This window comes from Zeugodacus cucurbitae, chromosome 3 (assembly GCF_028554725.1).
Source record: "Zeugodacus cucurbitae isolate PBARC_wt_2022May chromosome 3, idZeuCucr1.2, whole genome shotgun sequence".
Taxonomy (NCBI): Eukaryota; Metazoa; Arthropoda; class Insecta; order Diptera; family Tephritidae; genus Zeugodacus; species Zeugodacus cucurbitae.
This window is the reverse complement of record NC_071668.1, coordinates 71307874-71334991: the sequence shown is the minus strand read 5'-3', so window position 1 is coordinate 71334991 and position 27118 is coordinate 71307874. Positions and strand designations below refer to the sequence as shown.

General features: G+C 34.5%; 4 protein-coding genes across 4 annotated transcripts in view; 1 reads left to right on the top strand and 3 right to left on the bottom strand.

Annotated features, from left to right (window-relative positions):
* The window catches only part of LOC105217594 (probable WRKY transcription factor protein 1), a 56576-nt gene that overhangs the window by 15764 nt on the left and 13694 nt on the right, over positions 1-27118 (top strand). The window lies entirely within an intron of this gene.
* Positions 11802-12666, bottom strand: LOC114804627 (uncharacterized). The gene is made up of 2 exons (XM_029043643.2): positions 12439-12666; positions 11802-12355 (listed from the first exon to the last, which is right to left on the bottom strand). Exons 1-2 carry the CDS (start codon positions 12605-12607, stop codon positions 12015-12017), a joined length of 510 nt encoding a protein of 169 aa, XP_028899476.1. The 5' UTR covers positions 12608-12666; the 3' UTR covers positions 11802-12014.
* LOC105220496 (uncharacterized) lies at positions 13821-14570 on the bottom strand. Its single transcript, XM_011196928.3, has 2 exons — positions 14363-14570; positions 13821-14297 (listed from the first exon to the last, which is right to left on the bottom strand). Exons 1-2 carry the CDS (start codon positions 14520-14522, stop codon positions 13957-13959), a joined length of 501 nt encoding a protein of 166 aa, XP_011195230.2. The 5' UTR covers positions 14523-14570; the 3' UTR covers positions 13821-13956.
* LOC105217593 (uncharacterized) lies at positions 15412-16160 on the bottom strand. Its single transcript, XM_011192664.3, has 2 exons — positions 15961-16160; positions 15412-15884 (listed from the first exon to the last, which is right to left on the bottom strand). The coding sequence occupies exons 1-2, from the start codon at positions 16118-16120 to the stop codon at positions 15544-15546; spliced, it is 501 nt and encodes a 166-aa protein (XP_011190966.1). The 5' UTR covers positions 16121-16160; the 3' UTR covers positions 15412-15543.

Genomic DNA, 27118 nt, shown 5'->3' with positions numbered 1-27118 from the left:
GAGTCGTCTCATCGGATATTGTCATCGTCCACGCTTCAGCGCCATACATCAGGACGGGAATAATGAGCGACTTATAGAGTTTGATTTTGGTTCGTCGAGAGAGGACTTTACTTTTCAATTGCCTATTCAGTCCAAAGTAGCACCTGTTGGCAAGAGTGATTCTGCGTTGGATTTCAAGGCTGACATTGTTGGTGTTGTTAATGCTGGTTCCCAGATAAACGAAATTATCTACAACTTCAAAGTTATGACTGTCAACAGTGACGTGGGAGCCAAGACGCGAGTGCGCTGACTGTTTGTTTGATGACAGGAGATATTTCGTCTTGTCCTCATTCTCCACCAGACCCATACGCTTCGCTTTTTTATCTAGTCTGGAAAACGCAGAACAAACGGCGCGGTTGTTGCTTCCGATGATATCAATATCATCGGCATACGCCAGGAGCTGTACACTCTTGTAGAAGATTGTACCCTCTCTATTTAGTCCTGCAGCTCGTATTATTTTTTCCAGCAATAGATTGAAGAAGTCGCACGATAGTGAGTCACTCTGTCTGAACCCTCGTTTGGTATCGAACGGCTCGGAGAGGTCCTTCCCGATCCTGACGGAGCTTTTGGTGTTCTCAACGTCAGCTTACATAGCCGTATTAGTTTTGCAGGGATACCAAATTCAGACATCGCGGCATAAAGGCAGCTCCTTTTCGTGCTATCGAAGGCAGCTTTAAAATCGATAAAAAGATGGTGAGTATCGATTCTTCTCTCTCGGGTCTTTTCCAAGATTTGGCGCATTGTGAATATCTGGTCAGTTGTCGATTTTCCAGGTCTAAAGCCACACAGATAAGGTCCAATCAGTTCGTTGACGGTGGGCTTTAGCCTTTCACACAATACGCTCGACAAAACTGAAAATGTCACTTTTTGAGCCGAATTCTCGCCATTTGCGGGAATGTCTCTAGGGTCAAGCACTGGTCGATTAAGTCAATTAAATCGTTTTATTTCGATCTTGGACATTTGTGTTAACATTAACCCAACAAAATATTTGTAGAGATCTGTTTGCATCCCAAACTTATTCTCAACTGAACATATCACTTTTTGAGCCGAATTCTCAACATTTGCGGGAAATTTAGCTTTTTTTTTTTGATTCTAAGAAAAGTGCGGCTGAGGCTCATCGACATTTGTAACCATTTTTACAAAAAAGCGGCGGAAGCAAAGTTGTAGACCTTTTCTGGGAATATGTCATTATTAATTGGGAACAGCCTTGCGAAATATTCGAAATATTATTTATGGATACTTAAAATTCGATTTCTCCAATATTTTTGTGAGCACAAAATCCGAACTTTTATGAAGCTGTCTTCGATTCGCTTTGTGTTAGAAAGTAGTGAATTGGACAAGTTATTATAATTAATTTAACAGACTGTCAGTAATTGAAGATTACACCCTTGTGTTAACATATCTTCTAACACATATTCTCAGTACATTTTCTGATAAGAGAGCTGCGCTCAACCGAATCTAAGTAGTGAAAAAGTACAAATGAATACGAAAGTAGAGAGACTTTGAAAATAGAAAGCTATCAAAAGGTAGTAATCTAAGAGTACTTCTGATTTAATCTGGAGAATATATCATAATACTGGAAAAATTTTTGCTTTTATATTTTAATGCTACCCCTCTCGAATTTACCAAATTATATACATAATAGCGTTTTTAGATAGCCAAATTAAGGGGCACACCTAGTGTAATGACCTAAGAAAAGGTGATTTTTGGAAATTTTTATTAAAAAAAAAAATTCTTTATTAATTATTTTAAAATTTTAAGAATATATTTATATATGTTTCAAGAATATACAGTGAAATTTTTGAAGAAAAAAATTAAATATTTTTTAAGTTATAGTCGATCTCCAACGGCGCGAATAAAAGGTCCTTCACTGCTGCAGTTATTCCGACCTTCTCCGTGGATGAAATCTAAAAAAAATCTAGTTAAACTAGATAATATTGTCAGTATAATGACCTACGATAAAAAAAAAATCAAAAATTGGCGGCGTTTTAAAAAAAATAGTCCAATTTTACCCAAAATTTTGGTCGTTTTTGGCCTGCCAAATTCGATTTTTTATCAGATCAAAAATCGATAGGATAGAATCGTAGAACTATATATAGAACATGTAAAAAAATTCGATAGTGATCGGATCATTTGTTTTTGAGTAATCACTGCAGCAAATTCGGAAAATGCTGTTTCGATAAAAACGATTTTAAAGATAAAATGATCGTTTTCACTGTTATAAGTGGTTTAAAATCATACTTATAGCTAATCTGCTATTCCAGAGCCATATAATTAATCTTCCTCTTCTTCGAAAAGGGCTTGTTCAACTGAAGAAGCTTTTCTCAGTACAGTAGACTCTGAACAATACCTCAGGTACGTCTCGTAGCTAATGAGACTCCCTAGCTGTCGAGCGGCTGCTCTTTAAATTGCTATAACTAAAAAACTATTTGAGATATCGATTTGTAATTGATCAATTAAAATTTTTATTGAGAAACCCGATTTTGTCTTTTATACTGCCGGCTATTCAATAACCGATCAGCTATTATACATTTTTGTTTTTGCTTTTCATGAGAAGTTGGTAAGTTTCATCAGCTGATTAATATTTTTAGCAGCGACATCTACCGTAGCTTCTTTTTATCAAAAAATTCAGCCAATCACAGACAATGAACGTATATTGAACGTCTTTGTCGCAGAGTTGCATTTGATTTTCAAGTCGATTGAAATTCAATTAAAAATAAATGTAGATTTTATTTAATCAATTAAATAATTAATTGATCAATTAGCTCCTGTCTAATAACGCTTTAAAGGTGGATACAATTTTTTCTAAACTTTTTTAATATTTACTTAATAAATTTTTACTAAAAACCGAACTTAATATAATGAAATTTTCTGAATCACACAACTTAATGAAAATGTTTTCTGTGGTAATCATTAAATAGTGGATAAACTTCCTTTCTAATGAGAAAAAAATATGTAACAACAAATATTTGTCATCCCAATTCATTCCACTTGAAAAATACCAAAAGCACAACGTTTCAGTCAGTCAACCAGACCAAATCATCCGTGTTTTCAAAACTGTTCAATCAACCAAAAATTACACACTAAAAACAACAACACGCAGCAAACAAATTTCTGATGAAAGAAACAACAAAAAAAAAAAACAAAAATACGGAAAACAAACTGAAATGCTTCAAAACATATCCTGTCGCTGACGGCGAACATTTCCGTCTACACACGCAATCACATTGCCACTTCCTCTACTCTCACAACGTTGACTGGCATGCCGAAAGCAACAGTACCAACAGTTGCAACAACAACAACAACTTCGCTCGTTGAGTGTTTCCTGCACTTTGATAATGCATCCTGCATCATCATTTTTCATTTGCGAAGCATTCAAATGTGCGAAGCGTATGTGAAAATGCAATGTGAAAATTCATGATGAAATAACACAAAATGGCGAAAACTATTTGCGCTTAGTTTGAATACATAAATTTTGTGGAAATTATGACTTGCTGCATGCTAGTGCAAATGATTGAATAGTTTTGGAGTTATTCGGTGTGTTTGTGGTGTGATCGAAGCAATTTCGACACTGATGGCATATGAGTTTCGCAATGACTCTTTTATTTGAACATTCAATTTCAGTTTCATTTTTAATAAAGATGCTGAAAATAGTTTTTTTTTCCTTTTATTTTCTTCTGAGTAACTCTCTCAATAGCAAATGCAACCCTGATACAGTAAACCTACTTTAAATAAGACTTATATAAAATTGTGCTCAATTTGCTTAGCTCAAGGAGCTGTGATAGTGTTTTAAAAATATATTATTTAAATTTATATTTATTTTGCGAACATGCATACAGTGGAACTTCCACAACTTGAACTTCTATAACATATAGAAATCAAATCTCATACAAATTTCCTTCCATAACTCAAACTTCCTTAACTCGAAGTTCTCCATAACTCGAACTCTTGAAATGGAAATACAATTCAAATTTCATACAAATTTCCTTCCATAAATCGAACATTTCGACCAGGACAAGATACAAAATTTAAAATTTTACTATCGAGGCACAATTTTGAAGGAGTCTTTCTATATCGTATGGAGGAGAATAAAAAATATGATATTACTATAATGGATTTCATAAATCATGTAACAAAAGCATGAGATACAGACGTCGAGAGCCAAACAATAGGAAAGTGCAACAAACGAAATGACATAATACATGTTTTAACGAATGTTTATAAAACTTTATGCGAAATAAATAATTAAAATTGTGTTTAAGTCTATATTCTACAGTTTTTTTTTTAAATTGCATGTTTTATTGAAAATTTTTATAACTCGAAGTCTTTCTAACTCGAAGGTTTTTTGTGGATTAAGGTGATTCGAGTTAGAGAAGTTCCACTGTACTTAGTTTGTTGAACCTTATACCCAATATTAAAATTGTAACATTGGAGGACTGCTCTGACTGACATGTGGTAGGGCTCGTGTGTCAATTCTTAATATGATTATTTAAATATATGAAAAGTCAACTCTACATCAGAATATAATAAGTGGCGTTGGATTAGAGAGTCGTGGATACAAAGTAAATTAAATATTTAATCCAGATGTTGATTTACTTATATATTTATTAATGTTAAATGTGTTGTGTGTCATTGCTAGGAGCTTAGAATGTTCTATTATGATTCTCTACGGAAATATAGAGTGACTTTTAGTTGTAATGATTTTTTTGTGATTTTGATTTGGGCAAAAACTTTAAAAATTTTTTAAATGAAAGAAATCTACAGTAATCAGTGTTGAACTTTTTAGTCATGATTGGTTTGTGTCTTAGCTATGGGATGAAAGCTTTTGTTAAGTCTCTGCGAAAAGTCTGTTTCGTTTTTTGAACAGAAAAAAACGTATTTATCCGTCTACATTAATGTTGTCGCCTTCAAATATGCCTTATGCCAGCCATTCTTCCTAAAGTCGACACGCTTCTCAAAGTAGATTTTTGGGATAGTTTTTAGCTCTTACAGCGATTTCTCGTAAGTTTGTAAAACCAAGACTCTTTAAGGTTTCTTTTATTTCAGTTTGAATTAAAAAAGAAAAGAAAGAAAAAAATTTCCCGCAATTGTCGAGAATTCGGCTCAAAAAGAGACATTTTCAGTTGTCAGTCAGATGATCTCAACAAATATTTTGTTGGGTTAATGTTGACACAAATGTCGAAGATCGATATAAAGCGATATAATCGATTTAATCGACCAGTGCTTGGTAAGGTAGTATATGTAAAGCAATAAGTGTTTTATGAATAGACCATATGCGGATTAAGATAACTGTGGGAAGTTTAGAAATAGTAAAATGACAATAACAGTGAAAAACAATAAAATAATTGAAAATCACAAAATCCAATAGGATAAGATATACTATTTTTAAGAAGATAATATATTTTAGGAGGCCTTAACCTAGTATTTTAAAAAATCTGATGAAACGAACAGGTACATTGATAGCACACAGAAAATAATACGAAATAGTTTCACAGCTGATGATCTGATTTGACAATAACTAAGGAAGGGTTAAGTTCGAGTGTAACCGAATATTTTATACTCTCGCAATTTTTTTATTGAAAATTATTAAGATAACACACAGTTCGTTCCGTATATTCGGCATAAAGTCCGGTAGAATGACAAAAATCTTTATATATAGGATATGAGGCTGAAGTATTCTAGGACTGATTACAACTATCTTTGTCACTAAGCTACGTTGTGTATATCCAAGATTATACATCCACTTAATAATATCGCACATAATAACCTATATATGCGGCATAAAGTACACCGGAAGATTGAAAATCCGTATATGAGGGATAAAAAGGGGGGTTAGAGTAAGTATTAACCTGATGTTGCCCATTTTTGGTACAGATGCACACTAGAAGGAAGGAATACATCTTCTTTAAATTTATATATTTTTATATATAATTTATCTGAGGGATTTATCATCGATATCGATAAAAATTAGCCACAAGCACTGAGCTCCTCAGGTTCGATATCTGGGGTCTTGAAAAGTTATGATCTGATTCTTTTGATTTTTTAGACGGGCAAAATTGTGTTATAAGGAAAGTAGGTGTAGTATTTAACCGAAAACAAACTATACTATTGGGATGCCAAGAAAACGACTATTTTAAATATTTTATACTTAACTGAGTGCAGTACTTCTGTACCATTATTACCATTTAGGATTACTAATGTTTTTCGGTGCTGAATTAAAGCACTGTTAGTAGTTTTCAACATAACCTTTGTATAGGAGGTAGGCGTGGTTATAATCCGATTTCAAACATTTTCACGCTGCATTATCTATGATAATTCCATGGCGTATACGTAACTAAATCAATAATATTCAAAATTATTGTTTAAAATGCATGTTTTATTTAAAAAATTTAGTTTTTCAATTACTTAAATTTGTTTTTGAATTAAATTAATCAAGTGTACGCACACACGCACACCTACAACTAACTGTCATAAGTATTAATTAAGAAAGTATTGCAAGTTGCAGAAAAAAAAGAACGCGGAACGGCGGAAGTTGAAAAAGTTTGCTGGTCATTAGCAACTAAGACGCTTTGTAACTCAAACTCAAACAAAGTAAAAGGTAAGCAAAGCGCCAGCGCTTCATCAGCGTACACTACTATTACTGCTTAACTACTTTGCTGCTTGCTTTTGCAGTTGCATTTCTCTTTTGGCCAACACGTCTGCTTCGCTTTAAGACGTCACGTTTGCACAACTTTGCCAAAACTTTTCTTTCGCGAGCGTTTTCTTTAAACAGTGCGCACTGTTTTTTTTCTCGCAAGTAATTTTCTCGAATTACCGTTGTTAGCAATGAGTTAGCGGTGTGTGTGTGAGGCAATGCTAGGCAGCAGCGTGTAATGATTTAGCAAATTTACTTTAAAATCATTGTTGTCTACGTAATTTTCATTGTGCGCGCAACCTTTTGAAACTAGTTTTCTTTAGTTTTTGAAAATGAAAAAAAAAAAATATTTTACTTTTGAACGCATTTCTTTTACCTCACCCCTTTGATGTTGCATGTTTATGCTCATCGCTTTTTTCTTATTGTCTGCACCTCGATTTTCTCTTCAATAAATTGGCGCACTACTTGCCATTCCTCACAGCGCCGCATGCCGCATGCGACGTGCCTTAATTTCGTGCGCGCTTTGCGTGCTGTTAGAATGTTGCAAGCGATTTGCTGCGCATCTTTTCGTCAACGCCTTCAAATTGTTTTTCGTTTACATTGTTTTTTTTCTTCTTCTTTTTCTTCTTTACTGCATTTTCGATGTTCGCCATTTTGCTCGTTTACTCGTCAATGTCCTTACAGCGCATTTTTGACTTCTTGGCTGTCGGTTGTCGGCGTAACCGTGTGGCACGTTGACGTGTTGCAAGTTACAAGGTTGCCATTTGCAAAGTTTTCGTTCGCTTTTGAATTTCGCGTATTCTAATTTTCCATCTTTTTTCCTTCCCTTAAACTTTTTTGTTGTTTTTATTGCTGTGCTAACTTATGTAACGTGTGCGCTTGTGACTTGCTAGTTTGATGCTTTAAGGTTCACGTGTCGACGACAAAAATCAATTTCAGGCACAGGCGACTTAAAAACTTTCGCTTAAGTGGGTGCCATGAAGATACGAAGGCAAAGAAAAGAAAAAAACATAAACCAAAAGTGCGCGGCAAAGGTATTAGCGCATAAAGTAGACCTTTTGTGCGCCGCTACATACAGATATACATACATATGTATATATTTGGAAAGTGAATGCTAAATCCTTGATTTCATATTTTTATGACATAGTTTTGTGTACTTTTCGTGCTTTCTGCGAAAGTTATTTTGCTACTTGACTTATCTGCACAGAACTTAGTAGAAAAGATAGAAGTATGGAGGAGTTGGATATGCAAAAAATCTGTGCTAATCTTACACTTCTCAATTTTCTAAAAATTTTCTCATAGAAAGTGGTTCTTTAATATTTTTTTTTGCGGCAGGAAAACATGTTCAGTAAATATTGGAAAGTTAAAAATACCTAAAGAACAAAATGAAGACAGCCACTTTAGTAGTGATAGAGCGTGATCCAAGTAGAGCTACTTTTTTAATAGCCATTTTTTGACAGAACATGAATGAGTCGTGTCAAGCTGTCATTTTTGTTCAGTATTTGCTTGGCATTTCATGATAGAAAGACTTAGGACTGAACAACGTTTACAAATTGTTCAACATTATTATTAAAATTCACGAGCTTCGCTCAACTTACGGTCAACCTAATCGGCCTACTGGGCGTACTATTTGCAACACCATCACCCATCTTGAGATTCATTATTGGATATTATTCGACCGAATATACCACGTCCAGCACGCGGTGAAGAAAATATAGCAGCCGTAGGTGAGGGTATAGCCCGAGGAGAGTCGATTCGGCGGCGTTCGCAGCAACTTGGACTGACGCATTTTACGTCGAGATCTTAAATAGAAAGCTTACAAAATACAGCTTGTGCATGAAACGAAACCGCTGAACTTTCCCATGCGACATCACTTAGCTCTATGTGCTCTTGAAAAGTGCCAAGCAGATCCGTTTTTGAGTTTTTGAGCCAAATTCTGTTCAGCTATGAGGCTCATTTCAAGCCCAATGGGCATGTAAACAAGCAAAATTGCCGCATTTGGGACGAGGAGTGATATGAAGAGATTCAAGAGCAGCCATTTCATCCTGAATAAATAACGGTTTGGTGTGGTTTGTGGGCCGGTGGAATTATCGGTCCATATTTCTTGAAAATTATCATCATTGACGTAACCGTTAACGGACACCGTTATCGCGCCATGATAACCGATTATTTGATGCTTGAAATTAAAGTTCATATCTCGGTGAAATTTCGTTTCAACAAGACGGCGCCACTTCCCAAACATCGCATCAATCAATGGATTTATTGAGAGAACACTTCGGTGAGCAGATAATTTTATGTTTTGCCCCCGTCGATTGGCCACCAAGATTGTGTAATATCACACCTTTTCTTGTCGAGATATGTTAAGTCTAAAGTCTGCACGGACAATTCCGCTTCGATTGGGGCCTTGGAGCAAAAAATCACACGTAGCATTCACCAGTTACCAGGTGAAATGCTCGAACGAGTCATCGATTATTGGACTCAACGGATGGACAATCTGAGTAGTAGAATGAGATAATTAAAAAATGCCAAATAATGTTCGTTCTAATGATAATAAACATTCCCCATTAAATTTGAATTTGCTGTGCTTTTTTTAATGTAGGGAACCTCGAAATGGATCACCCTTTGAAACACATTTTGAATATCAATACAAATCGCTTTTATATGGTTTTAATATCAATTACCTACTCTCTACTAAAAAACTAATAAAAAAGTCTCAATAAATATGCAAAATCCATAATTTTTGGCCTGCAAAAAATCAAAATTGTTTGCTACTAAATGAAGCCACTTGAGCCGAAGTTGATAGCACAGAGTACAATCGCAATGTTTGCTACAAAAAATGGAGATAAAAAAATTCACAAAAGTGTGTAAATATGCGTCTTCACATAAAAGCCGCACGTTTTCTAGTGTCAGGTATGACAGGTCGTATGTGTAACATCAGAACAAAATTTATTATTTTTTCCCACTTCAACCATTCAATGAGCAAACTTTGCCAAACAGTTTATAGATTATTTTGTATGCATACGTGAGTGCGTGCATGCCACACACATTTGCCTCGAAGTCAATGGAATAAAGAAAGCAGAAGAGTCTGAAAAACAAAGTTGAGACAGCGGCGCTGCGGCCACGCACAACATGCCAATGCCTTTATTTATGTATTTTTACACCTCATATTTTATATAAAGTAATCTTCCATTTTTTGTTGTTGTTTTATAACTTCAGCTTGTTGCATTTGTTCGTGGCTCATAAAAATGTGTTTATTTGCTGGGCATGTACTTGGCGAAATGCCATTTTTACAGATTTCCTAATTTGCAGTGAACTTTTAGGCGCATACCCATATTGGCTGTGCGTTTTTTATATTGCGACGCTGTTCAACGCGGCTATAAAAATGTAATAAAAAGCAGTGTTTGTGTGCTTAATCAAAAGTTTTCGTCAATTTTACGATCGGCGGCGGCTTAGGCATGCTTGTGGGTCTGTGTGGTGGGTTTTGGAGTGTGTGTGTGTGCGTCGAAGAAAGTTTGTGTGTAACACTAAATGATTGACGCGACAATGCGGTGACCTTCACGAGTTTGTTAGGTGATTTAAATGGTTTTAAGATGTTTTTTAAGTGAAATTTAGAAGGTTGCAAATTTTTGTCGGAGTTTGAGAATGTGGAAACTTATGCTTGCAGTTTAGATTTGTGACGAAATATTGGCTTTAAAGATTTAAAACACAAACTTTTTTGGTGTGTATATTGTTATAAAATATTTCAATTATTAAATTATTTCTTTAATATTTTTAATTTTAAACAAGTGGGAACTCTGTTTGTAATTTCAAAATTTTCTAGAGGCAACCTTCTTCAGAAATACATACAAATGTTCAATATCCTTATTTTATTTTACATTTTTGTGGCCACATTTTAATGTTCTTAAACTTAAATTTCAAAAAATATAAACAAAAATATCACCTGACCTTGATGTGAGATCACGTGATCTGGGCGGGGTCAATGACCTGTAAACAAAAATATCACCTGACCTCGAATTGACATATCGTGATTAGGGTGGGGTCAACGACCTGTAAACAAAAATATCACGTCACTCTGAATTGACATCACGTGATCTGGGCGGGGTCAATGACCTTGAAATGACTTCACGTGATCAGGGTGGGGTAATTGTCCTCAATTGACCTGTAAACAAAAATATCACGTGACCTTGAAATGACCTCACGTGATGAGGGTGGGGACATTGACCTCACTCAAAAATGTAAACAAAAATATCTCGTGACCTTGATGTGACATCACGTGATTTGAGCGGGGTCAATGACCTGTAAAAAAAAATATCACGTGACCTTGAAATGACCTCACGTGATGAGGGTGGGGATATGACCTCACTCAAAAATGTAAACAAAAATATCTCGTGACCTTGATGTGACATCACGTGACCTGGGCGGGGTTATTGATCTTGACGGGGATCGTTATCTTGAAATGTCATCACGTGATCAGGGTGGGGTCATTGACATCATGGGGCAACCGGATATGATGTTTCCGGAACCGGAAATGAGGCATCCGGAAACGGATATGTATAAAGATATTGCCGGAACCGGAAATGGGGTGGCTGAATATTGGTTACTGAAACTGGAAGTGGGGCATCCGGAAACGGAATGAGCCAACTGAAACAAGATATGTGATAACCGACGGGACCAGATATGGGAACGATGTGCCAGAACCGGAAATTAAGCAAACGGAAATATTTTACCGAAAACTGATGTTAGATATAGAGCGGTCGTCAAAATGACGGAAGTGGAAATTGGACAGGAAACGTCCCTTCTCCAGAAAGTGCTTAGTGACGGAAGCAGCGTCAGCTTCAGGGCATAAATGTTTCCTGTTCATAGAAGACTTCGGTGTGTATAATATCCGCTTCCGTTATAAGACTTCCGTTTCCTGTAATCGTTATCGATATTGGTGTAAAGTTTTATTCCGCTATCTTCATCGGACATCAAAGACTAGACGTCGTAATCAAGATTTAGCTCATTACAAATAAAAAATAATTTCATGCTCGAATTTTCTTCATTTAACTTTTTTAAATGAACCCACGCAAGATAAGGGAAGTAAATACATATGTATGGGAGCGTATGTAAAAATTTTTAACATTTGAAATGTTTGTTTAAACCCGTGCGAAGCCGGAGCGGTCGGCTAGTATTTAATATTTGCACTTTATCAAATTTTTTTCTTAAAAAAATCAAACAGGTGGCAACATTCTCCAAACAAATTTTCAACTCTAAATGTTCTTGAGACCATTTTGTTTGATATTATTATATAAATAATATATATTTTTATTAATAAAACTCTCAGTAATTAAATTATCGCATTCTACCAAAGTCTATGGGCGCTCATATACTCCGCTAGATATGTTGGAAGTTCCAATGTTGAATTATAAAATAGAATGCATATATTTTCTTCATGAAAGATGGTTTCATTCATCACTATAACACCACCCTCAAAACACCATTCAGCCGTACCGTTATTATCAGCAGTAACTTTGAATGTTCGACTCTTGAAACAAACATCAGCAATATCACACACACTGCCACAGTACGCAGTGTCATCCAGCTCTTTTGAGGGCTCATAGGCCAGGAAGTCCATTGGGCCACCACTGTCGAGATATAGTTTAAAATGCAAGCCCTTTACAGTATTTACGCCACAAACGTAAACTTTGAGTGGGAGAATAGAGTAGTAATGCATTAAATATGCTGAAAAATATATATGTTTTTTGTTGTTTTTAATTGTAACTTACGCACATAGTCGACCGTCCTTAGCATCTTACTAAAATCGATAGAGCAACACTTCTCTTTCATACATTTCCACGCATGTTCCTTCTTGGACTCGATTAGTATTAAGCTCAGTGCAATGACTAGAGCGTTTAATAATAAGAAACGTATGTGTTTGGAACGATTCAATAACATATCGTATATGTTTAGGGAAGAAAGTAAAGTGAATCAATAACTCGCGCTGTTTGCGGTATGTAAAATTCGCAATGTAAAAAGGTTGTAAAATGGCATGTAAAATTAAATTACCGGCAACTTTGTTCCGCCGTTTTTCAATTTGATAGAGAAAATTAATTAACTTATTTTAATAAACTTAATAAGAAAGGATGGGCTAAGTTCAGGTGCCACCGCATATTTTATACTCTGATTATTAATTTGTGAAATTTTATTATAAGAACACACAATTTGAGCCATATATGCAGCATAATGCCCTTTAATATAAGGAGAATCATTTTATATAGTATATGAGTCCTGAGATAATTCTTCAAATGATTTCACTTATATTCACCACCAAGCTACATTATATACAAGACTATCTTCTTCTTGACTGGCATAGACACCGCTTACGCGGTTATAACCGAGTCCACAACAGCGCGCCACGAGTCTCTCCTTCTGGCTGTTTGGCGCTAATTTGTTATACCAAGCGAGGCCAGGTCCCTCACCACCTGTTCCTTCCATCGGAGTGGAGGTCTCTCCCTTCCTAGGCTTCCACCAGCGGGTACTGCATCGAACACTTTCAGAGCTGGAGCACTTTCGTCCATTCGAACAACATGATCTAGCCAGCGTAGCCGCTGTCTTTTTATTCGCTGGACTATGTCTATGTCGTCGAATAACACATACAGCTCATCATTCCATCTTCTGCGGTATTCGCCGTTGTCAATGTTTAAGGGACCATAAATCTTCCGCAAAACCTTTCTCTCGAAATCTCCTAGTGCTGTCTCATCGGATGTTGACATCGTCCACGCTTCTGCATTGTAAAGTGGGACCGGAATGATGAGAGACTTGTAGAGTTTTGTTTTTGAGGATGGACATATAAACCACATAAAAACACCCCCCAATGAAAAGGAAGCAACTACAAGACTATACATCCACTTAATTTGGTTAAGATATCTCACATATTAACCAATATATGCGTTATAAGGTCCACAAAATTTGAAAACACTAATATTAGGTTTATGGGAGCTAGTGGAAGTTATGAACCGATTTCACACATTCACTATTATTAGAAGAAAAAGATTCCTTCAAAATAAAAAGAAAATGTTGCGTTCTTTGGGGTTATTTATATGGGAGAGATAGCGAGAGAAAAGAAATAGAGAAATACATTTATTTATCAGTAAATAAAGAAAAATAATATATATACTTTAATTATTATTTTTTTTTTTTTACATTTAAATCTTTATTACAAAAAAGACATATCGTGAGCTCAAACTTCAAGAAAAAAAATATTTCCTTCGTACCATTTAAAATTATACCAAAATGGTCTCAATTTACCAGATCTCGGAAGTGGAAAGGAATTCAACCAAATCAGCTGGTATATCAATCACATCGTTGTTAAAATTCAAACAAATATTTTCATCCTTATATAAGGTCTCATTACTGACTTCAACATGTCCTTCGAAACACCACTCAGCGGAACCACCATTTTCCTCTGATACTTTGAATGTATTCGATTTGATGCAAACCAAGATTTTCTCACAAATTTCACCACAGTACTGTGTCTCGTCCAACAGTGTATATGGATGATAGGCCAAGTAGTCCATCTCTTCTCCGGTGTCTAAAAACAAGCTGTATGTCCAATCGTCCTCCACCTTTTGACCACACGCATACACTAAGTGTATTAAAAGTGCGTTAAATATTTAATTTCAGAAGTTGAAGTTGTTTCACCATACTTACGTAAGAAATCGATTGTTACCACCATTTTGCTAAAATCAATGGAACAACATCGATCCTCTAAACAATTCCAGGCCTCCTCTTGCCCACCTTCACAAATAATTATGTAAAAAGTGAAAATTATTGCGCTTACGTGGGCGAGTAGATATCTAGTGACGAACATTTCTATCAAATGCGTTTACCATGTAAGTCGAATAATGTAAAAATGTCGAAAAATTATTATTTTTCCGTTTTTATACCGAATAATTTTATATAATAATAAAATATGTTATGGTCGAAGCATTTACGCCATTAAATTATTTCCGAATCTTTATTGATACGTAGTGTGAATTTAACGTATCTAAATTAAATGAGTGCATTACTCTCGGGTAATAAATCGTGGGTTCGATCCCTGTCAAGACAAAATTTAAAATTGCAGCTTCATAAGAGTGTTTGACCCGCGATGAGCAATGTCTAACCTCAAAACTACGCGGAGTATTTCTAATGTCAAAACAATTCTCGTAAAAACCTTTGCAAAAATTGAGGACAAGAGAGATACGAAGCGCGGCCTAAAATAGAGTATAATTGTATAAGACATATGTATAAAATTAAGTATACTTTTTAAGTCATGTTTTTTTAATGAACCGTAATAAAGCGATATTATTAGAAATGTTCGTAATTTAATTATTAATTAATTTTCTCAGAGTTGCATTTAACTAAATTGAAATCAAACATTTGAATATGTAACTCAAGTCTATGCCGTTAAATTCTACAGCAGACCAGCAGCAAGAAATAGAGAGAGAGAGAGACAGAAATAGATATAGAGGGAGAGAGAGAAAGAGAGAGAGAGAAAGAAAAGGATAGAGAGAGATAAAGAAAGAGAGAGAGAAAGAGAGAGAGAAAAAGAAAGAGATAGAAAGAGAGAAAGAGAGAGACAGAGAAAGAAAGAGAGAGAAAGAGTTAGATAGAAAGAAAAAGAGAGAGAGAGAAAGAGTGATATTCAGAGGCAGTAATCATATACGAGTATTTGTTGCTGTTTTAAAGTCATCTCAGCTAAAAAAACAAGTAACATGTAAATTTTTTTAATTTTAATTTATTTTTACATTTAATTATTTATTGTAAAAACAATAACACTGCTTGTACAGAGACTTTAAGAAATCAAATACCCTTCGTATCGTTTAAAATACACAGTCAATGACCGCAATTCACCAGATATTGGATGTGGAAAGAAACTCAACCACATCACCTGGTATATCAATCACATCGTTGTTAAAATTCAAACAAATATTCTCATCCATATATAAGGTCTCATTATTGACTTCAACATGCCCTTCGAAACACCACTCAGCGGAACCACCATTTTCCTCTGATACTGTGAATGTATTCGATTTGATGCACACCATGATTCTCTCACAAATTTCACCACAGTACTGTGTCTCATCCAACTTAGTGTATGGATGATAGGCAATGTAGTCCATCTCTTCGCCGGTGTCCAAAAATAAGCTGTACGTCCATTCGTCATCCACTCTTGTACCACACGCATACACTAAGCTTACAAAAATAATAAAAAAATTATAGAAAAGTGCATTAAGTAATTATAGTAGTTGTTGCACGATACTTACGTAAGAAATCCACCGACACCAACATTTTGCTAAAATCAATGGAACAACATCGGTCCTCTAAACAATTCCAGGCCTCCTCTTGTCCTCCTTCACAAATAATTATATAAAAAGCGAAAATTGTTGCGCATATGTAGGCGAGTAGATGCCGAGTGACAAACATTTCTATCAAATGTATGTAAGACGAAAAGTGCTAATAAATGATTGTTTCAGACCGCTTTTATACCGTAAAATTCTATATAATAATATTAATGTGTTACGCTCGTCGTATATTTTACGCCATTAAATTATTCCCAAAACTTTATTGATACGTAGTGTGAATTTACCGCATCCAAATAGAAATGGGTGTAGTACTCTTGGGTAATCCATCATAGGTTCAAATCCCTGCCAAGACAAAATTTGAAAGTTGCAGCTTCTCAACAGTGTTTGGCTATCGATAGGCAGTGTTTAACTTCTAACCTTCGGTGGTATTTCTGATCTCAAAACAATTTTCATAAAATTCTACAAAAACCGAACATCAGAGAGAGATGAAGTTCGGCCTGGAGCAAAAAGTGAAACAGATATGTATATAAATATATAGATACTCTATATATTAATCAGTGTTTTATTTTAATGAACCGCAATGAAGTAATATTGTCAGAAATGTTCGGACCTACATGTTCAGGGTTGTATTTAAGTTAATTAAAATACAGTTTTGGAATATGAAAAGTAAGTCCATGTAGATAAATATAGCAGACCATTTCTCTACCTTGAGTCGTTTTATTAAATACCTTTTATTCATGAGTGGGTTCATACAATATTAGCAGTGCTTAGATTATTATGTTCCCAAATAGGAGTTGATCTTAGTATATTCTCGAACCAAAGTGCCGACGATGATTTGATCTTTTATTCTCAATTGAGATAACCTCATAAGTGATTTCGAGCAATCCCTTCGTTTTATAGTGGAAGTATAATAACTTCACCCGATTATTTAAGTGTAAAAAAGTCGCCTTTGAACTGCTTTTTCAAATGAAACGGAGTCTTTCATAAATATGTAGAACATTGAAATTATTATTATTGAAATGATAAATCCGTGACTTTTGGAATGACGAGAGAACATTCAGACATAGTGGTAAGTAGGGGTTCATGAAGTTGAAAAATATTGTTATTATAAATAGTACCGTGAAGGTGAATTGAAAGATCAGATAATGTGAGTGAGGGAGCTGTATGAGGCTGTAGTTATCTCAGGTGAGGGATTCACTTTGTTTTGGATGAAGTGTAACAAATTAGAGCATATAGAAGCATTGGACGTGATTAACAACAATATCTCTAGTCGATTTTCTTAACGTTTTCGGCACTGGCATTATACATGAATATCATATGTAGTGCAGGTCTATGAGAGTCGTTGAATACCAAGATGATATAAGATTAATTTGAGCAAAACGATTTTCTTATTTTTGCTGAATAAGGATTGATTATTGAAAAAGTAAAATTCATGTAGAAATGTCTAGAAGAAAATTCATGTAACTGCCCTCCGTAAGTAGCAATTGTTAGTACACCTTTATTTAGACCAACACTCTCCTCTTTAATATCTATTAAAGTACAATACTCATAAATACTCAAATAACACTTTGAAATATACAAACTGCCATAACAAAAACTCACAGTATATGAAAAAAAAAAAAATCTTTACAATAGAATCCCGAGATATTGTTGCAAATACAAGTTGTGTTGGCATTTTCTTTCAACTACAGGAAATTTGCCTTTGCATAATTCCATAAAGGATATTCTATGCGTACAAGTATATATTTTAATATCCTTTTGATAGCTTTATTTATAAATTTATATTTGTATTTGTATATATGCGTATAAAGGAACCTTCTCATTTTTCTATAACAAAGACTGCTTATAGTACTTTATAAGGCACGGTGCGTGCTACTCGGTGCAGTGGCGACTGTGGAAGCAACTGGTATGTTGTGCAATATTATGCGTTTTCATATTTTTATACAATTAAATATGTATATATTTTCATATTTTGTATTGATGTTTTTTTTTCATAACACACACACACACTAATATAACTACAATTATAAAAGTAGTTACTACTTCTATGACTTTCTTTTATTTGTTCATACAAATGGTTTTGTGTAAATGTGTGTGAATGGAGTCGGGTGCATATGTTGCACTTCGTTTTTGTGCATCGAAGTTGGATAATTGGTTGTTTGACTGAGCCGGAGGCAACAGTAAAGACTATTAGGTGGTAAGACTGTTGAGCTGTGTAGAGGTTGTGTTTCAATACCCTGTAGGAAAAATGAAATGTTAACACGTTTTTTGAATGCTCTGAAGGAATTTTTTTTCTTTTCATTATGAAATTTATTTATTTTTTACATAAAACAAAATAATTTTTCTTCAATGCAAAAAAAGAATCCGAAAACAAGTAAGGAAGGGCTAAGTTCCGATTGTGGCCGAACATTTTATACTCTCGCAATTTATTTATTTAATATTATATAATACAGAATTTGACCCACATATTCGTCATATATATGGTATAAAGTCCAATGAAAGTTGGAAACCCTAATATTAGGTTAGAAGCAGCGAGGTCCTCATGTTCTATGGTCCGATTTCGGCGATTTTTAGAATGTGGCTGCCACATTATTAACATAGTATTTGTGCAAAGTGCTGCACCGATATCTTCGCTAGTACTACCTTTATATATTGTAAAGTAAACGATTCAGATTCTCTTCAAAGTTCTGGTATATAGGAAGTGGGCGTGGTTGTGAACCGATTTGGCATATTTTCACAAAATACCATTGGGATGCTAGAAAAATATTATAAGACGAAGTTCAGTGGAATTGGTCGAGTAGTTTCGGAGATATGGTTTTTGACTCATAAGTGGGCGGAACCATGCCCATTTAAAATTTTGTATACGATTTTGAGTGAGTTCTATACCTTCTTTATAATGAAATTTAAGGTTTCTGTTGGTTTTCCTTAGTGAATTAATGCATTTTTTTTCAACGTAACCTTTGTATGGGAAGTGGGCGTGGTTAGAATCGGAATTCCTACATTTTTGGACTATATAAGGAAATGACTGAAAAAAATGACTCCTGTGAGTTTCGTTAATACAGCAACAGTAGTTTACGAGATATATACAAAAAACTTAGTAGGGGGCGGGATCACGCCCACTTTTCCAAAAAAATTACATCCAAATATGCCCCTCCATAGTGCGAACCTTCGTACCAAATGTTATTTCCATAGCTTTATGTATGGCTTAGTTATGGCACTTTATGTGTTTTGTATGACGGACGGACGGACGGACGGCCGGCCAGACAGACATTCGGATTTGAACTCCACTCTTCACCCTGATCACTTGGTATATATAACCCTATATCTAACTCGTTTAGTTTTGGGTGTTACAAACAACCGTTATGTGAACAAAACTATAATACTCTCTTAGCAACTTTGTTGCTAGCAATTATTTTTTTTTCTCGTTTTTTTTTTTTTTTTACTTGTGTGACCAATTTATAATACCTAGTCTAATGTGATTGATTAGCTAGTGTTATATAATTTCTGTTGAGTTCCAAAATTATCTGAAAAAAATATTTTTAACATTCTTAATTTTTTTCTTACTGGGTCACTGGGCGCTTTGAAGACGCATAACTGCATGTGCATTGCAAATGAAAAATACCAGATGCACTCACAATTGACTGACGAAGTTATTGAAATTGTAAGAGTACAATACAACTGTATTCTTTTGTTGCAAGTGGGCGTATTACTCACTGATTTATTGCGTAATCGCTTAGGAGTAAAGTTAATACAGACGAGCTAAGCGATATATTGAGTGCTTTGAAACTAATCTAGCTTAAGAGTTTGCAAGAATTTCTAATTTGCTGAAACAGTTCAGATTTCAATAAACTAGCGAAACAAGGGCACCATTCAGTAGTAGTAGTAGGTTGCATTAGGTCTGCTTTGGTTTAATCCACTTTAAAGCTTTCATAACTGCTGCAGCAGTTCGCTGTTGTCGAAATTATATCGCCACAGGCGCATAAGCCTATGTTTGTATATGAAATCAAACAGTAATATCAATAGAGGCGTGCACTTGACAGATTTTCCCTTTATGCGTCACACCGTTTGAAGCCGCGCGCCTGTCGTCTGGCGAGTTGTAATAATGTGTCACGCTTAATTTAAGACTTGATTGTTTGTAATTAAGTGGTTTTGTTGTTGTTGTTGTTCGCGATAATTGCATTAAATGTTTCTTAAAAGCGGGGAACATTACGATAATGTACTGGCATATAATTTACTGTGAAACAGGGTGGATCATTGGTGTTGGTAAAAAGGTTTTCTTAAAATACAATATAAATATTTTTTTAAATGCAGTCTACAAAAAAATTTTCAAAATAAATATTATACGATTACTATATATTATACTAGTGGATGGGGTCATGTATAGAAGTTCACGCAAGTGAGGGAAGTTTCTGACTGTCATTCAACTGGGAGTGGCCAGTAATAATTCTTTTACATATGGCTCAAGTAGCTCACGAATTCCTGGCTTAGACCAAGTATCCTCTGGGTAGCCAACATACATCCGTTTGGAGGCGAGATGAAGTGAGAAGGCGAAAACTGCTTCAGCGGTTGTGCCTAAATCCCCAATGAAAAACGTCACGTTTTAAGGAACATGATTTGAGGGTATGCACCTGGGATGTCCGGACCCTAAATTGAGAAGGTGCTTCTACCCAGCTGATTAATGTCCTACCATCCAAGAAGTGCGATGTAATTAAGTGGACGGAAGATATCTACTAAGCGGTCATATAAAGGAGCGCAAGTTTGGTATTGGATTTGTGGTGGGAGATAGGGTCCGTCGTCGAGACCTGGCATTCTTGCGAAGTTTTTCAACTTATCGCGCAAATAGAACAGAAGTCGATGTGACCAAAGATGTTTTCTATGAGCGTCTAGAACGCACCTACGTGTGCTGATTCTGCCACAATATCAAAATCGTGCTTGGTGATATTAACGCAGCTTCAATAACGAAATATTGCCAAAGGCCAGAAGCTGATCGACAATCTGGGGACTTCAATCAAGCTTTGGCTGTTATCCCTACATGGAATTAATAAAATTACTCTTATTTAGAGAAAATTGTACATATATATTAGGAAACATACTAAATTATTGCAAACTATATAAATGCGGTATACTAGGGTTGCCATGTAAGTTTTAGGAAAGTCTAAAATTTATATTGAAATTGTCGCCAGCAAAATTTTGTAATATTTTATATGTTGCTATTGAATTCTACTTATAGTTTATATCTTTTATTTGAGCTTAGATGCTTCTGTGAGTAGGGTTGCCATTTATTTTAATTTTATATTTTAAAGCAATTTATGTAAAAATTGCAGCAAACTAAGAATTTTAAAACAACGACAGATTTTTCGTACATATTTAACGATATATTTAAATATTTTGCCATAGAGTTGCCATACTTTTTTTTTAATTTAATTTTATTTAATTTTACAATTTTCGTATTAGGAAAAGTTTGTTAATTATGAATTCTGCGATTAATTTAATTTAATACTTTAAATCTATGAAAATAACTATTTCACAAAATCAAATTCAAACACCCATTATACTGCTCTGCTACTTCATACGATTATTACAGAAAAAACAGCACACATAATTTGCTCAGCATAATTTTCAACCAATAAATTTTAACGCGTTTTTAATTAAGATCTACAAAAACAAAAAAAAAAAAGCAAAAACATCCGCATATTAAAAATGGGAAAACAGTGTTAGCGAATTAAGAAGAAACGCCAATTAAACTTAGCAAAAAAGCGCAAAATATACAAAAAATGTTTGCGAAAGAAATAAAGTTGAGCCAAAGAATAAGCACAAAGCACGAAAGCAAACTTGAATTTTGACTGCCGAAAAAAAGGCGCGTTGCATGAAAATCCGCTTGCCGTTGAAAGTTGAAATAAATAAAACATAAATGTTGATGTGTGTCTGTGTCTGTGTGTGTGTACGTAGATATTTATGCATGCATATTTAACAACATTAAAAAGGAATGGTATTAAGGCGTTGAAGCAGCGAAAACAAAAGCAACAACTTTTTGTTGGCTAAAGCGCCTGACGGTATGCCATCTTTTGGCAGCGCACAAATTTATGCTACTCAAAGCCCCGCTCGCACATAAATGTATGTGTTTAAATATGACTGAGGCGAAAAAGCGCATTTGTTGTTGTTGCTACTTTGCGCATTTTTTGTTTTTCTTTGAAACTTTCATAAATGAAAAAGTTTTCAGCGCACGCATTGAAGGCGTTCAAGTGGCTTTTTTTATATTTAAGTAATTAAATGTTTTTTTTCTTTCGTGCTTTTTCTGTTTTAAACTTGTCAAGCGCTGTGCTCTGCCTGGAAAATTGATATGTTTTCGCATTGTTGCGCTGCTTATAAGCGTATTCATGTGATATTGTATGTGTGTGTTAGTTCATCTCGGCTAATTAGCCATATTGGTTATGTATGCCAACGCTTGCTTGACAAACGATTTTTTATGGAAGTTACATTATATATGCACATATGTACATACTTTCTTACATATAACCATATCTGCCACATATTTTATCTGCGCCGCTGGCAATTAATGCAATTATTTTCGTCAGCAACTTTTTTTTATATAAGTTTTCTGTAAACATTTCATACGCTCCTTTAAAATTATATAACAATATTGTTGTATATATATAAATATATATCCATATAACTGCCGCCAAGGTTGATTTGCGCACGCTTAAGCCTTTTTAACGCGCTTATATGTGTATCAGTCTTCTTTATTCCACTTTCCTTTTTATATTTAATTCTTCGCTATACTTGTATGTCTTCCAACATTTTCTGTTTCATCACGCGTATTTTATAAATAACTACTTGTAAGCACACATATACATAGTATATATACATATTCACATGTATATACATGTGGACATAATATGTATTTCCGCGTAAATACGTTTTTAATGTGCCGCACAAATGCGTGGGCTAATGAGAAAACAATAATAATAAGCTTGCTAGTACAGCTGTACATTTATGTGGATGATATACTCGTATATAATATTACTCATACGCAGTGGTGGCCGTGGAAATTAACTTTGCATCATTAACTTATATGCATTTAGGCTTTGAAGGGTTAGAATGTTTAGGTGATAGGGGTTTGTGAGACAGTAAGTAATGATGATGGAGTAAAATTTAAAATTTTAAGTAAGATAGATTTTATTTTAAGCTGGAAGTTTGGTTTGGGAAGATTGTTGAAATATAACTCGGAAGTAGACTACTTTTAATATGTGGTTATGCAGAAATGAAGTTAATGTTTTAGAGGATTTTAATTCTCAAAGGTTTTTAAGAAGTATAATAATTCAATTTATATAAAACCACTACACCAGTATAACCAATGAAAAATTAGCGATTTTTTTATTAGAAAGTACTTGATCGAATGTTTCGAAGTTTTCTGGTCATAATAAGGTATATTTTCAGCTATATTTTAAAATTTTTTTTACAAAAATATTGAGGAATAATTGAGTTACATGCTGTCTTCGGAGGAATTTCCAATACAATGACTTACGATTTTTGAAATATATCCAACAGTAACAAAATTCCGTAATTATGAAAAAAATAGTTTTTTATGTAAATTTTTTCAACAAATTAAAAAGAAGAAAAGAAAAGAAGAAGAAGTAAATATATACAAGAATACTCAGTTTCAATTTGAAGTCCATCGGTCAATTTCTCGTTGAGTTATGATGTGAGGAATTTTGAGAAATGTTGTTTCGAGAATTCGGCTTATAGACGAGCGGTCATTCAAAAACTATTCAAGATACGACCTTACCTTCACAGGATATTTTTGAATCTAAATATATAGTATTAACTATCGAATAAGTAAAAAAAATCTTTTTTTTTTTAATGTCGCATTGGTATAGCTCCTTAAACATTAAATAATAAAATATATAAAATAAATCAAAAAAATAATAGTAAAATCCAATATTAAATATATTCTAAGCATTTTCTAAGATAATGGATATGGGTTGCCTACTGATACTGAATTAAAAAGATATATAGATATGTAAATGTAAGAACTATAAGAGATTAATTTAATTAGAGTAATATAGTTAATTCATATCATATATTAAATCAGGAATCACATCAGAAATATTTATAAAAAAAGGTTGCCAACTAACTTTTGATGTTCAATATTTACAAGTCCGATTTTTTTATTTAAGCAATATTAAGAAAATAAATAAGTCTCAAACAGCCTTTTAAACGAATATAAATAACACAGGTTATTTTAGATATTTTGGTTTTGGGGGTTATGAACATTCGCTTATTTGTAATTTTTATATCCGTTATTAATACCAATAATATAATATATTGAAAAAATTTATATACATAATTTAATCTCATATGACGAAAGTGAGTAATAAACAAAAAAATAACTTTTACACCAAACCAAAAAATTATAATACAATATTTCATAATTTATCATTATTAATTTGTTGAACAGGGTTGCCATATAGGTAGTATATTTAATTATATTAAATTTTTATAAAATATTACCACTGCAATATTATATCAGCCAAACTCTCTAGAGTCGTTTCTTTTATGTACTACGTAATATTGTCCAAAAGTGGATGATATCAGTTAATAACCATACCTACCTCTCATACAAAACTTATGTTGAAAACTACTAAAAGTTCTTTAAGTCAGTACGGAAAACACCATAAATCCTATATTATATATATAAAAAGATACAAAAAATGGACCAAGATTGGCATAAAAAGAGGCCGATGGGCGTGGCTCCGTCTGCTTATGGCTCAAACATTTATGGCCACATCTCAGGAACTACTCGATCAATTTCAACGAAATTTGGTTCATAAAATTTTTTTGGCACATACTAAGTTTAAAAATCTTAGTCGGTTAACAACCACGCCTACTTTCTTTAAAAGATATCGGAACAAAACTTTGCACAAATGCTGCACTTTTAGTGTGACACCGCCGGTCTAAAAATCTAAAATCGGACTATAACTATTCAAGGCCCCAGATATCGAAAATAAGAACTTCATTGCTTGTGGGCAAATTTTTTGACGAAAGAATCGGTACATCTCTCAGATATTCTACAGAAATACATAACAGATGTGTTTCTTATAATATTGTGGCAAAAATGGGCAAAATGCGGTCGATACTTCTTCACTATATATGGATTTTTAAATTTCTTGTGGACTTTGTACCACATATATCGGGAATATATTTAAATTAAGGCAACCTTTAACCTTAGACATGGTGTAGCTTGGTGGCAAAAATCCAGATCGATCGATCCAAAAATGAGTTCAGCTACCATATACTATATATCATGATTTTCGTTATTCTAGAGGATTTTATAAATAAATAAAATGTATAATATGTTCAGTTACACCCGACCTTAGCCCTTCCTTACATGCTTCTATTCCATTCCATTCCCATCTATATATTCGGAATAAAAATTGCTTCACCCAACATCGCTTCTATTAAAGAAGCTTCATCTTCCTTGTATATTAATTACACTTCTGATATTTGAAAAAAAAAACTTCTTCCAGAGTTTGATTAAAGCGCCGCGAAATCAGCGAAACTGCTGCACCAACACCTTAACAAACGCGCAACTAATGCCGCTCGCACACAAAAAGTTCCACACGCAAAGTGCAAGTAGTTAGTTGTGCGCGAAACTGACAGTGTGGCATGCATGAAATTCCCTGTCAAATTCAGCGTAAAATTATCATTATACTTCAAGTTGCAAGTTTGCAACGGCGGGTGAAGCTGTCGCCTGCGATACCAGCAAAATTAGTTGTGTGTTGCTACACACACGCTTGAAAGCAAACTATGTGCCACACCGTCGTGCACAGGGAATGTACGCTGTTGCAACTTAATGATGCTGGCGGCAACAACAGCAAAATTATAGTGAAAAATTCCAGCTTTGCAGCAGCGACAAAGTGAGTGAATGAGTGCATTGAAGTGTGCAACTATGTGGGCTGCTGCTGTTGTTGTTGTTGTTGCCATCATAGTTCACATGTAAATACACGTATGTGTGTTAGTGGCTCCGTGGCACAGTGGCAGCAGCAGTGGTTGCGCCAACGCTGATTTAGTTGTCGATTTTTGCGTGCGCTATAAACTTGCAACTATCAACTGCAGTCATGTGTGCATTTCGCTATTTTATACGCGCGTGTGCGTGTGTGCGCGTGGCCTTGTGCGCCTCATTGATTGGTGGAGGCGTTGCGCGTGACTGATGCTCGTTTGCCGCACGCTTTGCCAATGTACTTACTAACAGCAGCAGCTATTTAAAATATACTTGTGCTGGTGTGTGTGTGGGTGTGCTTGTGCACGTCATCTCATCTGCCGCGTAACGGTGCGGTTAATGATGGCTGCTAGTGGTGGTGCAAATATTTGCAATGCCGTTTGTGTGCACCATGTTGCAACATTAGCATGAATATCAGCAGCTAATATGGCAAATGTAACGGAAATATCAAAAATTGCGCTGTGCAACAAAATTAACTGTTAACGTGTTGTTGTTGTAGGCAGACGCGTAATTTAATGCAAGTGAGAAAGGTTCAAGTGCATTGCAAATGAGTAATTTGTATGTTGTTGCCCGTACAACAAACAGAATTTTCATTAAATTCATGTTGCATGCACTTTTGCGCAAATGAGGCTTGATTTTGGGCCTCTAGTTGTTATTGTGGTGTTCATAAAATCGATACTTTTTCATATTTTTTGTATTTTGACCTTAAAACCGTGCAAAATTGAAAGCAGTGGTGAAGAATTATAAGTAAAGTGATGTGCCACAGTGCGTATGCGTGACATTTTTTAACCTTCAATGGATGGGTAGGGGTATAGCAGACCCGTTGTGATTGGAAAGATGTAATGATTCTTAAATAACAAATTGTACTATTTTTCGTCACTTCAACTAATGTAACAATCACTTAAAGTAATTGAATTTCACTTTACATAACATTAATTATATACTTCCAATCGAATTACAGAACGATAAAGAAATTATGAAAATAGAAATCCCCAAAATTAAGGAAAAGCTTCCTTGTTAGAGATACTCTGTAAGTATATAAGTCCAAGTGGTATTTGGGAAATATTTCATATATGACTGTCTTTGAACACGTTCATTCTAATTTTGTATAACCGACAG